General features: G+C 37.2%; 1 protein-coding gene and 1 long non-coding RNA gene across 3 annotated transcripts; one reads left to right on the forward strand and one right to left on the reverse strand.

Annotated features, from left to right (window-relative positions):
- Positions 1-4,122: 4,122 nt before the first annotated feature.
- LOC103451368 (protein HASTY 1) lies at positions 4,123-12,099 on the reverse strand. 2 transcript variants are annotated; one of them, XM_029090117.2, is made up of 22 exons: positions 11,816-12,099; positions 11,401-11,502; positions 10,541-10,684; positions 10,375-10,455; positions 10,225-10,294; positions 10,012-10,082; positions 9,773-9,936; positions 9,607-9,678; positions 9,248-9,488; positions 9,075-9,137; positions 8,712-8,975; positions 8,209-8,322; positions 7,972-8,098; positions 7,718-7,887; positions 7,537-7,638; positions 6,929-7,032; positions 6,552-6,846; positions 6,150-6,394; positions 5,543-6,046; positions 5,107-5,401; positions 4,810-4,993; positions 4,123-4,585 (listed from the first exon to the last, which is right to left on the reverse strand). In XM_029090117.2, the coding sequence occupies exons 1-22, from the start codon at positions 11,927-11,929 to the stop codon at positions 4,506-4,508; spliced, it is 3,606 nt and encodes a 1,201-aa protein (XP_028945950.1). In that variant the 5' UTR covers positions 11,930-12,099; the 3' UTR covers positions 4,123-4,505. The 2 variants fall into 2 exon arrangements, with proteins under 2 accessions (XP_028945950.1, XP_028945949.1); XM_029090116.2 differs by having other exon boundaries at positions 7,537-7,641; positions 11,816-12,089.
- On the forward strand, positions 4,470-4,898 carry LOC139190177 (uncharacterized). The gene is made up of 2 exons (XR_011574231.1): positions 4,470-4,606; positions 4,733-4,898. It is a non-coding gene; the product is annotated as an uncharacterized lncRNA (long non-coding RNA).
- Positions 12,100-17,515: the final 5,416 nt, after the last annotated feature.

The following is a 17,515-nucleotide window of genomic DNA, read 5'->3' on the forward strand; positions in this document are numbered from 1 at the left end:
CCATTTATCTTATAAATTGCCTCTATCAGGATATACTAAATCAACCTGGGAGTTGTTGTTTAACAAGTATCCAGATTATTCCAAACTTAGGGTTTTTGGGTGCAATTGTTATCCATGGTTAAAACCCTACATTTCATCTAAGCTTGATGGGAAAAGTAAAAGATGTGTCTTCTTGGGCTACAGTTTACAACACAAAAGTTACAGGTGTTTGGATTTGGACACTAATCGGATTTATATCTCTCGGTATGTTACTTTTGATGAGAATACTTTTCCATTTAAAGTTGTTACTCATGTTTCATCCTCTGTTGATCAGTCGACTTTTATATCTCCATCTATTGATCTTCAGTTTTCAATGCCTACATCTATATCCACTACACCTGTGCCTTTATCACCATCCATCTCACCTTCCTCACAACCCATTATATCTCCTCAATCTGTGCATTCTTCTCATAATGTGCCTACACATCAACCTGTGCATCTTTATGTTTCTAATGTTCATCCCATGGTTACTAGATCCAAAAATGGCATTCATAAACCCAAAGTCTTCACTGCTACCAAACATCCACTTCCTTCCTCCACTGATTACATTCCCAATACTTATCTTCAAGCCTTTAAGTCTGAAAATTGGAGATTGGCAATGCAAAATGAATTCAATGCTCTTTTATCTACTGGCACTTGGACACTTGTTCCACCCTCACCTTCTCAAAATATAGTTGGCTGCAAATGGGTCTTTAGAATTAAAAAGAATCCTGATGGCTCAATTGAGAGATATAAAACAAGGCTTGTTGCTAAGGGATTTCACCAAAAGGAAGGCCTTGACTATACAGAAACCTTCAATCCAGTTGCAAAGCTTGTTACCATCAGACTTTTGTTATCCTTTGCTGTCCAATTTAACTAGTTCCTCAACCAGCTGGACATAAGTAATGCATTTCTGCATGGTGACTTAAAGGAGGATGTGTTCATGGTTCAACCTCCTAGTTTTCAAGATCCTTGCAAACCTCATCATGTGTGTAAGCTCAAAAAATCTATTTATGGACTTAAACAAGCTCCATCAAAGCAAAGATACTATGCTTCTTCATCAAAGCAAGTATTTGCTTGATCTGTTACAGAAAACAAACATGACTGGTGCAAAACCCTATTGCACTCCCCTTAGTTCTACCAAGTTAGATCACAGTGGGGATTTACTTGTCAATCCCACTTAATACAGATCAATTGTATGTGCTCTCCAATACTTAACTTAGACAAAACCTGATATTTCATTTGCTGTGAATCAAATCTGTCAGTTTATGCATGCACCTACTGTTCTCCACATGCAAGCAGCCAAACGTATATTGAGGTTTCTTAAAGGGACTATAACTCATGGTCTCTTATTTAAGAAAAGATCATTGCATCTGTCAACCTATTCTGATGTAGATTGGGTTGGTTGTTCTTATGACAGAAGATCCACTAGTGGTTCATGTGTTTTTCTAGGCACCAACTTAGTTAGCTGGAGTGCCAAGAAACAATCAACAGTAGCATGTTCATCTACTGAAGCTGAGTACAGATCCTTAGCTCAAACTGCTGCAGAGGTTACTTGGATTTGCAAGGTGCTCAAAGATTTGGGTTTTCCTCTATCTCACAAACCTACTTTCTGGTATGATAATATCTCTGCTATATCTCTTGCATCTAATCATGTATTTCATGCTCGAACTAAGCATGTAGAGATTGATTATCATTATATTCGTGAACTAGTACTTGCAAATCTGGTTAAAGTTAAGTATGTGTGCAGTCAGGATCAAATTGCAGATATCCATACCAAAGCCTTGTCTACAAACAGGTTCCATTTTCTGCAGTCCAAGCTTTCACTTGGAATTCTTGATTCTTCCATGTTTAGCTTGAGGGGGTGTAAAGATGAAGATGCTATATCATAACCAGAGTTGGTTATTAGTTTGTTACAATTAATTTGGTTTATGTGATTGGTTTAGATAGCTAAATGTAAATAGTCAAAATGCTATATATATATATATATATATATGTAATTATATTATTCATTTGACAATTAAAATGGAAAGTCACAGATTTCTTAATTCTTAAGAAATATCTCTCTCTTCTCTCTCTCTCTCTCTTACAAGAACACAGAGTTTCTACAAACTTACAACACAGCGAGCGAGGAGTGTGCAATCTCCTTATGTTTGGGCTAGAGGGATGTCTAAATCCCACAGAAGCGCTTTGTATCGACCGGTCCATCGGAACCTGAGCAACACAAATGCATCAAGAAATCGGAAAAACTCGGCATCTTGGCAACTGTTCTTTATGGTTTCATACAACCAAAGTCAGACGGTTGGCTAAAATTATTCAGCAAAGCAGTAACAAAGTCAGATGGACTAATCCTGGCATGCATCTGCTACTTGTTCCCTTGGCTTCTAAACTGGAAATTTCCCAAATGGCCAATCCACTCGACAAGGAAGATCAAAGTGTATAAACAAAAAAAATCCCCACCTTTTTATATGCAAGACAACTCAAATTTGAAGCCTTACTTTTCGGGCAATCCACAGGGAACCGAACTGTTTCATTTATTAACGAAAAAGTATAAATATTTATTAGGGTGAAGTGTCGATTTAGTCCTTGAACTATCATCTCAATGAAAATTAGGTCTCTGAATTATTTTTGGGGTAAAATAAGTCCCTAAATTCATTACAAATTACTAATTTCATCCCTACAATTATATTCAAAGCTATTTTATCCAATTTTTTGTCAACTTAAGTCACTTGACACACTTTAGAGTGTAATATCATTATTTTCTTATCTATAAGCCCTTAACATTTCATATAGGTTGCGAATTTAATGTCTAATTTACTCTCAAAAGTTAACTTACACTATTTCTTTATAAAAAAAAAAAAACTATCAATTTATCCTCCAAATTAAGTTAACTCCATACACTATTTTTTTATGAAAAACTACCAATCTACCCTCCAATGTGTATCACATGCAAGTAACGTGACTTAAATTGATAAAAAATTGAATTTAGTAGCTTCGAATATAACATTAGGGCTGTAGTTGGCAGATTTTTATAATTCATGGACTAATTTTTCTGAAAAAAAATAGTTTAGGGACCTAATTTTCATTAAGGTGATAATTCATGGATTAAATTGGTTGTTTACCCTATTTATTATATAAAAATGAGTAGTTAATGATCATGCATTATTAAATATATAATTAATTATTTACTTTTAGATCATTAAGACTGTAAACGTTTTTTTGGTAATATAAATATTTAATATTACTTATTAGATGCATTGTATCAATTGTATTAACAAAAACAATTATTTAATCATTTTTATTTAAAATCGTTCCACGTTGAAAAATCTGTTACCCGACGGGTTCTGCTACTGAAAAACCCGTTTGGAGATTCTAAGATTTTGGGTTTAGAGAAAATAAATGGGTTTGAGTATTGGAATGGCACATCTGAACCCAATCCGCCTGTTGCGATCCCTAATCTAATGGGGTCGAAGACGTGGAGGCAGGATGCGGAGAGAGGGAGGAAGGAGGGGCTGAGGAATTGGGAGTGTATATTCTGACATATCTCGCGCTGCATTTGCATATGAACGATTAAATTGCTATGGCGATCAAGCAATGAGAAGGGGGAAGGAAGGTAGGGGTTGAGAAAGACGATAGGAAAATAAACGTGTTAATTTCTGCCAATGATTTTAATTTTTAATTTTTTAATATTCATGTGGGCTTAAATTGACACCGTCATTATCTACGTAGACGCCAAATCACACGTTAACAGCTGTTTTAACAAAAAAATTAATAGATGTATAAAAGTGTTATAGAATTATCCTTTTAAGTACCAGACGGTAATGGAAAAAAAACTAATGTAATGTTTAAACCCAAAAACTATAAATCTCTAATAACCAACGTCTCCACCTCGATAAAGCCACAACCCCAACCAAACCACCACACCACAAGGGGCAGAGTGTCAACCAAAAGAGTGGAAAAACTTAAAAGGGAGGGTTGAATTTTTTTTGTTTTTTTGTTTTTTCAAGTTTCCAAACACCATGTATTATTACACTTAGTATACCAGACATGTTCCGAAAACGCTAACAAATCTCTCGTTTCAAAGAGGATAGGCAGGAAACAACATTGATGACAAGCACATGAAAGTTCTTGTTTGAGCTCCAACCCAAGCAAAGTTAAATGGCAACTTCCATGTGTGGTTTTAAATTTTAATCTGCCAAACGTCGATGTTTTTCCTCTTTCGGTTTTCTGAGTACTGTACAAAGAAATTTCAGTTTTGAAACCCTAATTTCCATGGCAATACAATACAACATAAAAGTCTCATGGAACACTTCTAAACGATCAATCTTCGATTCGAGGTAGCTTCCGGGAGTGAACCACCCGTACAAAAGTTTCCGAAGACCGCTGGCCGAAAAAAAGGAAACAGCTTTTGTATCTCATCGTATTCCCTAAAAAAACATGTTTTCCTTCGAGTTGATTTAATTTCTGTACAACAGATCACACATGCATCACAATATGGCCGCCAGTCCAACAGTCTCTCCATCGTCCGCTCTGGTTTCAGTGGTGTTGGCTGTGCTACGAGGCCTCGCTGAAATTATGATTGCAGCAGGTTAGTAAAAATATACCCAGCTGACTAGCTATTGCATAATTATACTGTTTTTTTTTACACGAAAATGTATCTTCAAGTAGCAAAGGAAAAGATCAACTCGAACCTTAACCTAAATGTGAAATGCAGAATAAGAAGGATGCATAAAAGCTGGGAAAAGAGACAGAATGCATGAGATGATTGTGAAGTCAGTTAAGTGGGCTTACTTGATACATTTGTTATGACATTTACGCTTTTCTGAACAGCAAGCGCTTTTAACTTGTTACCAGTAGCTAATACGAGCATGCTTTTCATATGTTGCTTTTGTTCTTTGGGACTAGATGTCTTTGTCAAAGCTTCTTCAAAAGCAAGCAAATCATGCTGTTTGATAAAAGGGAGCGAGAGCAGAATCTGGGCAACCCAATAAGCACGTCAATCAAGTTTCTTAAGATAATCAATAATTAGAGTATAATCACTACCATCATAACCCAAAACATTAAATAGCACAAGGTATCGTAACTAACCTGCCTAGGAGTTGGATCTCTATCACAAAGATGTATATATATATCACGACAGTGACCAATCAAATCAGCACTGATGAAAGCATTTGACTCAAGGGCTAAACCTTGGATAATTGCAGAAAAGAGATCCTTAGAAACAAATTGCAGGAGCTCCATACTATTTGTCGACACCGCTAAACCAATCAAAGCGGAACAAAAGGAAGAAACTTTTGTCATAGCTTCACCATCCGTCCATGTAAAAGCTTCTAAACATATCTGCAGCGCTGGAAGGGCAAGACCTTTGTGCTTCAAAAGGAAACTGTAAAAGAAGAAGGAAGAACACTTTTGAGACCAGAGAACTTGGGGGAAAAATAAAATCCACAAAGTTGTACAATTACTACAGTACAAATTAACAGAAAAGAACTTAAGCCTTGATAAGAACTATAACAATCAAACATACCCGACCATGGAGCTTGATGCGTATGCATCCAAATCTTTGAGCGAAGATATGTCAACACGATGAACATGCCCAGAATGCTCCAAGGAAGGAAGCCCAGCATTTAGCTGTGGCGAAGCTGTAACAGAGAGGAGTGAACAAATCTCCCGAGTTAGATCCCTAAGTAGCTTTTCTTCTATTACTTCCACTTTTAAGTCCAACCCCGCAAGTATGGCATGGGCATCTGGGACCTTTGCTCTCCCTTCATGTAGAAGACTGGACCAGGAGCAACTAAGAGCCTGTTGGGAGTGTTGGAATAATGGGAGCAAAAGCTTTTCCAACCATGCCTCCCACAAATCCACAGGACAAAATTTAACCAAAGGAATCAAAACTGAATGAACAAGCAGCCGGATATGCCTGAATTCCATTGAATATATATTCTCCACCAGGGCTAGGGCAACAGATTGACTATCCAAACATTTGTAAAATGAGTCCCCAACAGTGGTTGCCAGGCCCAATACATTGTACCTACAATTATAATAACGTTTTAGTCATTAAACGAAAGGAACCTACAAAAAGGATGTATTTCAAAGAAAAAGTTTCAAACCAACTCAAATATAGGAAGACATACCCACTGTCTCTAATACCTTTCAACCAATTTCGTATGTCTGATTCATTTGGCTCTACATATCCTTCCTTACTTGCACTAATATGGGATCCATTGGCGAAGGCTATATTACCCTTTGGCAATTTAGGGTTTCCTTCACCAAGAAGACTGAATTGCTCAACATCACTCATGGTCATTGCAGCTTTAATCTCTCCAGGTAGTATTTGGTATACAGTTGGAGACCAAAGGGAATGTAAGGCACGAAATAGCTGCAGATTGACAACATGCACCAATTACTACCTTCTTGTAGCAATAGTGAATACAAGTTTCATAAGAAAATAGTCGAGGATGTACGACATTTAGAAGAAGTATGAATCAGGATTTAGGAATTTTAACAAAACTAGTTTTCAGGAGCAACATGCATACTTTTGGAAGAGGTGGCAGCATCCATGATAGATGAGAAGCCATAGGGTGAAAGGGCATAGAACTTTCTGTTGAGTTGCTTTGTAGATTTGACTGGGATTTTCTGGTTCCACTTCTCTTAAGTGCCTTCTCAAAGAATGTGATAGTGTGGAAAACTGACCACATAACTGGGGTCTCGGAGCACAAACGAACAAGACCAAGTGGTTCAGATAGATAATTATTTTGCCACTCAATTTGTGTCCATTGCTGGCTTAAAGGTTCTAGTAACCAGGCCAGAACTTCTTGTTGCTGCTGAATTCTGTACAAAGTTTACAAATATTCAATAGTAGAACCATCTGACAATAAAAATACATGGTCAATCCATGCAAAAGAAGCATTACCCAGCAGCAGAAGCCATGACAAGAAACGCTTCACCTAGAAGATTGTGTTCACCACGAAGTAAAGAACCTTCTCTTTTCATATACGCCATGGTGTCGGCTATAGCCTACATAAAATACCACACAAAAAAGTCAATAAACAGAATGGTATTTTCAAAATCTAAAATCATGTTTCTCTTCAGTGGGGCATGGACTTATTGACTAAACTTTTTTGTTTTCCCTCATAGAGAACCTTGGAATATTTACAATTCACATCTTTAATTTGGGGAGCATTTAAAAATACCATTCAATGTTACCAGTAATTTCTCAAATGACATAACCCCGTAATTCACAATGACTTATTCTTCTAGGAAGCAAGACTACAAATGAATGAATGATGTGGATACGACAGATATGCTGATCCGTCAATTCTTGCAAAGGTTAGGTTGATGTAGCCAACATATGCTATTCAAAATGTAAGAAATTCTATAATTTCTAATAAAAATTACACTGAGTGATTTAATTTAATTCTATATGTCTTTCATATTAGTGGCACATACTGAATGCGTGAAAGTTGTGTACACACAAGAAGCACCAGAAAATCAAGGATGTATCAAAGAAAATAGAGTCACCTTCATGTGAGGCAGAACACTTGTGTCAGCAGTTTTGGCTATACGAATAAACGATGTACAAATTTGCAACCTTGCATACCGTGCACTACTTGTGGATGGATCCTGCTGAACAATAATATGATTTCAAAGATTCTCTAAATACAATGAATAATAAAACGAAATTAAACAACTGAAAATGGACCTTAACAACAAAAGGAAGCGAGTTTAGGAGCTCAAATAATTTATTAATGACACTGCCCACTGCATCTGGAAAATACTTCAAAAATGAACCCATTGCATCCAAGTAGTGCCCAAGTACTTCTACAAGGGCTGGCTCAGTCCACTTCAAAGAAAGAAGCTGCTGAAGCAAACCTTCAAGTTAAGAAACAAATCATATTAAGAAACTCAAAATATAAAAATTCTAAAGCTCATACAAAGAAATGTTTCAAAATAAACCTTCAAACATTCTGCATAGTTCAAGTTGAACTTCAGAATGACCCCCAGCAATTTCATTTGATCCATCGAAAATAGTGCTTACAACATTTTCTAAAGCCGACTGCATGCTTTCCATCACAACTAAGTCCTGGAATTAGACGGGATGGAGATTTACAAGAACCATCAATGCAAGCAATACTGGAATGCTGCAAACTCAAAAGATAGCAAATTTAATTCTGATAGTGCTTGTGACCAAACCTGAGCAGGCATTGGAGAAAGCAAGAGGGTTTTGATGATTGTATCAATTCTTTCAGAAACTTTAGAACCAGCTATAAGAGGCTTGTACAAAGCAACCAGCTTGATCAGTTCTAACTGCATTAAGATCATTCATCAGGGAAAGAAACTTTTGAAAAATGCAGGCCAAGGAAGGCCGGGTGAACTATTCTCAAAACTTCTTGTGTAAACTAGAAAAGAGAAGCTTCTATATGATGCAAGAGTCCAGACAGCATAAATGGTCAACATGAAAAGAAATGAATTAGATTTCAAGGTTACTTTAATGGATCCTCCACTCTAAATCACAATTACTAACAAAGTCAAGGAATGTACCCATCCATGCATGTCTCTGTACATGGATTTAATTATTTAACAGAATCCTATCCCAGAGAAACTATACATGGCGTACAAAATTTATACTAACTGAACTAAAGAAGCATGAGCTAATATACAGAAACAAAAATATCTAAGTTCTATGAACTACTTACCAACTTTGAACGATACTGGCCAAAAGTCCCCTTGTCCTCAACATCATCACTCCATAATTCCAATTGCCCTAAAGAAAATGCTGTCCCGTGAATTACTTTTTCTCTCTTGAGCATGTGTTGGAAAGATACATCCAGAATTGTACTACACATATCATCATTCAAAAAACTTAAGATTTTTCTCCTTTCAATATCGACTGGATCAGAACCATCTCCAGCTGAGTGAGCAACAGCCTTTGTCTTTGACATCAAGTCTCTCATTAGTGCCTAAACATGACATTACATGAAAGACAATTAAACGTGATATGTAGCGTATGACATAGTCTCGATTATTCGTACATTACAATAATAATTGGATCTTCATACCAGCCAAAAGTTGAGAGATTGAAAATGAAGAGCTAGCTTAAAATGTTGGAAAAACCCCAGCATCTGAGAGAAAAGAATAAAATAAGTCATTCTATTTCAATAATCAATCACTTGTTGACAGAACCAAATGAACAAGCAGAAAAGAGTTGCAAATACCCTGATGTTCTAGTTACCTGTTGTAAATAAAGAGGTAGCACGGCGCTATCACCAGCAATACATTGCAAGTTTGTGGAACCCAAAGACACCATACTTTCACATATATATTCCGCAAACTCAATATCGCTTTCATCAATAACCCCAGCACCGGGGCTAGATCTGTACAAAAATTCTTTAGAGACATTCATCAATACTTGAAAGATATTACTCATTGCAGAATCAAATTCAGGAGCAGAGGTATCATCAATAGGTCTCTTCCTGCATGTCACAAATCAGGATAACACAACCATTACGGAAATGTCTTACGAAGGGGAAAAAGCATACTTAATAACTATATATTACTTGAAAAAGCAATTGAAAATACTATATTTCATACCTTTGGGAAACAAGTTTGAAAAACTCACAAGCATGAAGACGAAAGTCAGGTGAAGAAAGTAAGAAACCACACCTGTACAGAGAGAGAGAGTGAGCAGATAAGAAAGAGACAATTGCCAACGGCTTCAAATCAAAATCCACCAAAAGTTCAAAGTAGGATACCATACCCATGAATTATACCAGATTTAGCAAGATCAGGCAATGGAGCCCATTCAGAGTATGCATTAACAGCATTCAAAGTAGCTGTTACTGTTGTTGCATGTTGCTTTGCAAGGTCGAATTGTTGTTTACCTGCTTCACTCAACGCAGCTCCGAAGTGCCTCTCTAGTAACTGCACAATTTAATTCATTCAGACAAATCCATTGTATGCAACTTTTTCTATTAAAATTTAAGGAGCCAGACATACAGTGTATAATAAAGGCAAAATCTCAGGTAAAGATTGGGTCAGCCCCCGCAGCAATAGCCTTCTCCGATCTCCTGTATTAACCATTAAGAATCAGGGTAAGGCCGCATGCAGCAATCTAAATCTAGAGAACAAGCATCACATGCATACACACACGCACTCCACTCAATTCACAGGCAAGAGGAAAAGAGTGCACAAGACACATTTCTGGTTAACCTTCCAAATCTTCATTGTGAACAGTAATATCTTCAGGAAGCCACCTTAGCATCATGGAGACTAACTCAGCCTAATATTAAGGAGGAATAGGTGATTACCAAAAGCATGTTTTAAATGAAATACAGAGTGACAAGGAGGAAAAATATTTACATGAATAGGACCCTTGTCGGATAATGAAACCAGAGTTGGAAACAGTTCTTGCCATAGATTTAGTCCTTCCCTTCTAACCATCTGTAACAGATTAAACAAGTGAGTGTTACAATGGAAAACTAACCATTGACGGTTTAAATAGAATCAAGAGAAATGCTGTGTAAACCTCGGCAACAAGGGCTGCTGTCTGACTTTTTAATGCCCACTCCTCACTAGGACTTGCAATATCAGACATTAAACCAACAGTGATATTTGCAAAGTTTCTACGCTCTGTAGAGCTTAGTTCGTCCCACCGCAATCGCACCAAATGCTGCAAGAAAGATGCATATTGTTGTCATGCCATTCATGCCACATAACTTTAAATGGTTATGTAAATAGATGCTAAAATTTTCAGATACATTTAGATGGGGCAATCATTTTATTTGACTGCTAAAAGGGCCAGGGAGACAGAAAACCTATTTCAGAAATTCTGGTAACGACGCATTTACATGACTTAGGGTTTCCGCAATGTTAACAGAAATTTGATATTGATCAGAAAATTACTTTTACATCTCTGGTTGTAAAGCTTGGACCTTTTCCTTTCTAGACAATTTCTGCCTAATGAACACTTTGCCTGTACATGAACCCTGCCCTTATTCCTTTATTATGATCCCAATAAGGCAGGGATAAGAAAACTTAAGTATGCTATCAAGTTCAAAATAATTTACATTACTGGGGCAGTTGGCTGTTAAAGGAAACCAATCCCTAGACCTCTTGATCAAATCATATTAGCAAATGAACTAATTACCATCTCCAAAAGTCCAATTAGACCACTTAAATAGTAAAATTGTAAAACAAATAAGTTACAACCTCATTACATTATTGAACAAAGTAAAAGAATAATTGACGCAGTTATGTTTTAGTTCCTAATAAACCTTGCATTTCAAACTTGACCTCCTGACAATGGCTTTGGATCAAACGGAAATATTAAAATAGCTACAAATCAAATAGAAATATGTATAAAGAACACTCCTTGTGATGACATACCTGTAACATTTTAAACGCATGCAACCGAATTTCGGAAGACCAATCCTTCTTCACCAGAAGAAACGCAGTGTTTGCCAAAATTCGCACATCTCCGTTTTTAATCTGCACAAATTAAACAGAAGGATTGATCAACAACGGAAAAGGAAATAGCTGCTTAAACCAAGTAACTGATTGCACAACATAGCCTTTCAACACTTCAAAATACCAATTACCATGCTGAAACTCCACCCGTAAACAACGAAATCATCCTATAAACTCTTTCAGCTTGAAACTTTATAAATGCGATTAAATAATTTGCATTTCGTAGTTTTCATCCACTACCCATTTCACAAAAGCGACCAAAATTACAAATTTCTTGAGAGAGAGACAACTAATAGTTCTAATAAAGCACAAGGTAAAGTTTTCTAGAGAGTACCGATTCGAGGAATGCAACGGCTGCTTTGCGGGCGTCGGGAGTGGAGCTCCAGTCGAGAGCTACGGCAATGGCTTGGGCGACGTTGGTAGCCACGCTGTTGCTGCTCTCTTCCATTGCTTTTGCCTTCTGGTTTCTGTGGTTTAAGCCCCCAAGGGTTTACCTTGGTTTCTAGAGAGAGAAAGTGAGATGATGATCGACTGTCTCTGTCTGGACGGAGAGAGAGAGAGAGAAAGGGAGCTATGAAATTTTTTAGTGGCTGTTTTAGAGAGAGCTCAGTGCTGTGTGTTGTGGCGGTTTTGTTTTTTCTCTTTTTTTATTAATTTTTTTCCTATTTTCCCCTTCATTTCCAAGCAATTTCATTTGGATTTAGGGAGTTTTAAGCGAAAAAGTCTGCAGTACTGTTCATTTTAATGAAAAATTATATTTTTATCCTAAAAAGTCAATTCCTGTACTATTCACTTTACTCTTTATTTTGTTCTTATCTTTAAAACTCAAAGTTTTCAAGCCTTTTTCATTAGTTTTTCTTTGAATTTATATTTCAAAATTTTGCAGTTGCGAGTTAGGTCAGTTGACAAACCGTTTAAGTCTCAGTTCTCTTATATTTGAGTTTGTATTCCGTTTTCTGCAATGCATACAAACTGAGTGAGTTAGGTTACACAAAAGTTAGGCCAATGTGTCCGTACTTTTAAATTAATTTCGAATGTTTTTAAATTAAAGAATTTTAAAATGTGATTGGTTGAGAAAAGTGGGAGTGAGGCATTCCATTTTGTTTATTTAGTTTCCCTTTTTTGGTCTGGGGTTTCTTAGGACGTGTCATTTAATAAAAAAATAATAAAACGTCTTTTTTGGAAAGATAATTTGCCAGATTTCATACCATGATTGTCCATAAATTATACCATTTCCCTCTTTTTCTTTCAGCCTTTTTTAATTAAAAAATTATTATTTAGGGTTCAACAATTCTTTGTAAATTTTTTGGGCAAAGAATTTGTTCTTTCTTTATTTCGACATTTTGCCTTTCTGTGGTTGCTTTAATGGAAGGGTGATTTCAGGGACGGTAATTTCTACACACGCTCATTTTTACTTTCTATACACTCTTTACTAGCATTTGCCTACATATTGTGTGTATAAATACATTTTTTTTTAGAAAATGAGAAGGAGAGAGGGAGAGAGAGAACGTGGGGAAGTGAGAGGTTTTTGTTTTAGGGTTTTTTTTTTTTTTAATATTGGAAGTATTTTAACATCATCTGGAGATGAATCTTAATAAAAAAACAATAAAATTTAGACATGTGAAATTACATTATTGTCCATCATTTTTTTATGTGATAGAAGACTAATTTGTCTTTTCATCATCTTTTGGTTGACAAAGAGGGCTTTATTAATTAGTAGAGATTAATTTTTTATATATAATATCTTTCAATTTATTTGACCCAATGATCGAAATTGAGAGGGTGTATGAAAAATGAAAAGGATTGTGTCACTCAATTTCAAAAGCTCAAGTTGACAAGCGAGTACATACGTAAATAAATAACTGACACATCATTTGATGAACAAAACTTGACGAAGAAGTTTGGCGTATATAAAATTGGAGAAAAAAAATAATAATCAAGATGAAGATATACATAATAGAGGCAATTTCTCTCACCAATCCACCATCCAACAAATTGAAAAATGAACAAATAAACAAAAACAAAACGATATCTCGTAAATATTGGGAAAGAAATAGAGGGTAAATGGATTATAAAATTTATAAAAAAAAATTGTATTTACCCCTGCATTTCCAATGATACAATTACACTGCTAGAATAAGCTGGGGCTGATAAACTCACTCCCCTAAATCAGGTCAGTTATTCATTCGTTTATATTTTAATTGTATAACCTCATAAAGTTAACAGTTCGTAATTACGTTCCCATCATATGAACTCACGTTCAAGCCACACTTCTCTTTCCTCTAACATGAGCATCGTGATGGTTCTCTCCATGGTTTCCTGTACAGGATTTTGAAGTTTCTCGCCCATCGTGTCCAGTATGTTTCTTCCGTCTTGTACCACCGGCAGAAGCAGAGTCAACCAACGGACCTGACCAAGCTTGTAGCGACTCTTTAGGGTAACTAGATGAGGTTGTGCTGAATCAAATAACTAATTTTGCCATTGGAGCAATGCTTTCCTTTTTCAAATTTTAAACCAAAGTCAGGCTATAATATAGATCACTTACACTTAACAATTACATGAATAACCACTAATGTAAGAAATGACAGACTACCAACTCAAGATATCATATCCCTTACTCAAATAACTGGAATTGGATCCCCTCCTGAGCAAATGATGGGGATCCTCATGACCACACAACACGGATTGTTGGATTTTGATCCAACAATTATAAAACAAGGGATCCTTCTAAAAATTATAATAATTGTAACCGTTATATCAAAATTCAACAGTCCATGTTGTGTGGTCATGAGGATCCCCACCATTTGCTTAGGAAGTGATCCAATTCCAAATAACTTTCCCTCTAGCCTTGCAGTGGGGCCTTGTTTATGGAGTCTATGTTATGTTCGTACAAAAAATAAATTTACCATTTAAGGTCTACAACTTCCAATGATAGAGATGTGACAGTAGCTTTCACTTCTCCCTTATATGTCATGGTCAAGGTATAAAATATCGATGATATCGAAAATATCAGTGGTCCTTCAAAAATACGAAAATATCGAGATATTATCGATATCGATAAAAATTGAATACGGAAATTGTAAGAAAAAATTGGAAATTTTTATTGAAACTTTGGAGAATGTTTATTTAGTCAATTATCTATTAGTTTATCAAAAAAAATTAGAAGGAAATGCATTACATGATGGATTTAACTGATTTAAGTTGATTATACAACGAACTGGCACTGTGAGTGTAGAAAATATGTAATTAATGAAAAAAGATTAAACACACCATAATCATTTATATATAATGATTTACTGCAATATTTTACACTTTATACATTGCATGGTAAGATACATAAGTGATTTAGAATCTTGATGAAACCACCATTACTTTTTATCTTGTCAAAAGTTGTAAAAGTTGTCAAGAGTCAGAGACAGAGAGTCAGAGACACGGTTTTGAATTATTTGGATGCTTTTTTTTTTCTCACACGCCACCACACACACACACACACACACAGAGTCAGAGACTCTCACACGCCACCACACATGCACACAGAGATCGAGAGCCCACACACGCACACAGAGACCTCAGTCTCTCGATCCTTCTCTCTTCTCCCTTCTCCCTTCTCCCACACACACACACAGATTTCTCGATCCTTCTCCACACACACGCCAAGGTTCTAAAAAACGCTAGGCGCTAGTCGAGCGGTGGGCAAGCGCCTAGTGCCTAGGCGAAGTCTAGGTGGCCTGGGCGGATTTAGGTAAATTTCTTATATATTTGTTTAGGCCCAAAATATTGGTTTGGGCCGAGTGTAGAATCATTCTCTGCTCGGAAGGATTTATTTAAAAATTGCTAGGGGTCGTCTTGTTCATGGGCCGCATGGTTAGGGTCGTTTGAATCCTAGTAGGAAAAGGAACGGCCTGGATAAGGAAGAGGCGGGGGAAGCTCTGCGGTTAACAGAAATCCTAGTGTGATAAGGAGTCCCGGTGAGATGAGGAGGTCGAGACACAATTTGAATACGGCCTGAAGAAAGGTTAGGTCCAAAATCCTGATGGGAGTATGAGTACTCGAGATGGTGTTTGATTAGAAGAAGAAGTCATAATCCGAGTAGGGTTTAACTACTCGTATTAACTCTACTCAGGAAGTATCTGATGCTATAAATAGAAGAGGTTGTGCATTGTTCAAGCCCCCTCCAATTCAACACACAACTGCCCTGCGCAAACTCTCTCAACAACTTTGAAATTTTTTATTTTCTCTTTTCGCTGACACATCTTCCGTTGGCATCAACAGCATTGTGAAAGCAACCGGTGATATCTTCAGTCGGCATAGATAGCTCTGTCGCCGTAGAATCAGCCAATCTCGCAACATTTTCCGTTAGCATCAACAGTACTGCGGCGAGGACGGTTGGTTACCTATCCAAGTCTCGGTCGAGAAGGATTTCTGAATCCTTATTGATCGAGGTCATCTCATTAGCCTTCTCGGCGAAGTGAGGTGTTACAACTTGCTGAGCTGGCGCATTGCACGCCGAGTTTTTTTATGATTGGATACTCTCAAGTGGGATTTAGAGTTCGGCATTCAGACGGCCGAACCACGTTCACCATTAAGACTTATATCCACTTTGAGTATTTGTACCCTTACACTTTGGTGTCAATTCGGCATGAGTTTACTCTGACGAATACCATCACTGTGACCGAATCCGACGACGACGATTCGTGAACTTCATAAGAATAGTAGCCTTGTCTTCAGGTTCGAGAACCCAAGAGGTCAGGACGTGTTCCTTTCTCGGTCGCAATCGCAAGACACAGAAGTCAGCCGCGCACCCAACGCAACATCAACAAATTTTACTCCTCGGCCGACGAGTTGGCACGCCCCGCATTCACCGAATGATGTAGTTAGCTCGTAGATTACTCAGCCTGCGCGCCACGTAGGCTTGGTAGTTTTTAGGGTCAACAATATTATATGAATTAATTAAATTTATTATATCAGATATAAACAATTATTGAATACTTAAATTTCTTATAAAAGAACATACATATACGAATGTTTTATGTACATGTATAATATGCTTACCTAGAAAAAAAATATTATCTAAATAATTTATAATTTATGTAACATTTATATATATATATATATATATATATATATATATATATATATCCCAAACTTTTTAAATATATAAAAAACCCACGCAAGTGGGTGTGGGTGGTTTCAATTAAAACCATCTGATGACCCTTGTCCACCTTACCTGTTCACATCATTCACATCACCCAAGGCCCATGTCCACCTTACCTCTTTCTTCTTCTTTGCCCTTTCAAAATCTCAAAGATTTATTTTACTCTCTCTCTCTCTCTCTCTCTTTGCACTCCCTCTTCCCTCAGACATCTCGATCCTTCTCCCTCCCTCTCTTTGTTTCTTCTTCGGTTCTCCCCCCATCTCTTCTCTGCAACTCACCTTCCCAAAGCAGACAAACAGACACACACCCCACTTCCCCGTGTTTGCCCCTTCCCCAATCCCTCGAACTTTCTCCTTCATTCCTCTCCTTGTTTCTTCTCCCCCCATCTCTACAACTCTCATTCCCAGAGCACAGACACACCACACCCACCCCCACCATGACCTCCACCACAGTGGCGCACACTCTAGCGAGCACCATCACCACCTGTGGACCATTCATCCTCCATTTCTCACCTCCCGGCGGCAGCAAGCACCATTAGCCTAAACTTTAGGCTGTATGAGGCAGAGGATCCATCAAACCCGAGCGAGTTTTGGGATCTAGAGAGAGGATTGCAAAGAGAGGCGCAGATCTTGGCAGCTGCAATGACGGAGCCTCAACTGCCATTGCGAGACTGAGAGAGAGCGATATTATCAATAATATCGCGATATTATCACAATAATCAAGTGGAACACTGTGAAAATATCGCTGTTGCAAAAAAACGATATTATCGGCGATATTTCGCCGATAATATTGATATTTTAGACATTGGTCATGGTCAACTCCACAAATCTCTTTGATATGGTTCCAAGGTTTCTTAGCCTCCCATTCACATTATTTCTG

This window comes from Malus domestica, chromosome 12 (assembly GCF_042453785.1).
Source record: "Malus domestica chromosome 12, GDT2T_hap1".
In the NCBI taxonomy this organism is placed as follows: domain Eukaryota; kingdom Viridiplantae; phylum Streptophyta; class Magnoliopsida; order Rosales; family Rosaceae; genus Malus; species Malus domestica.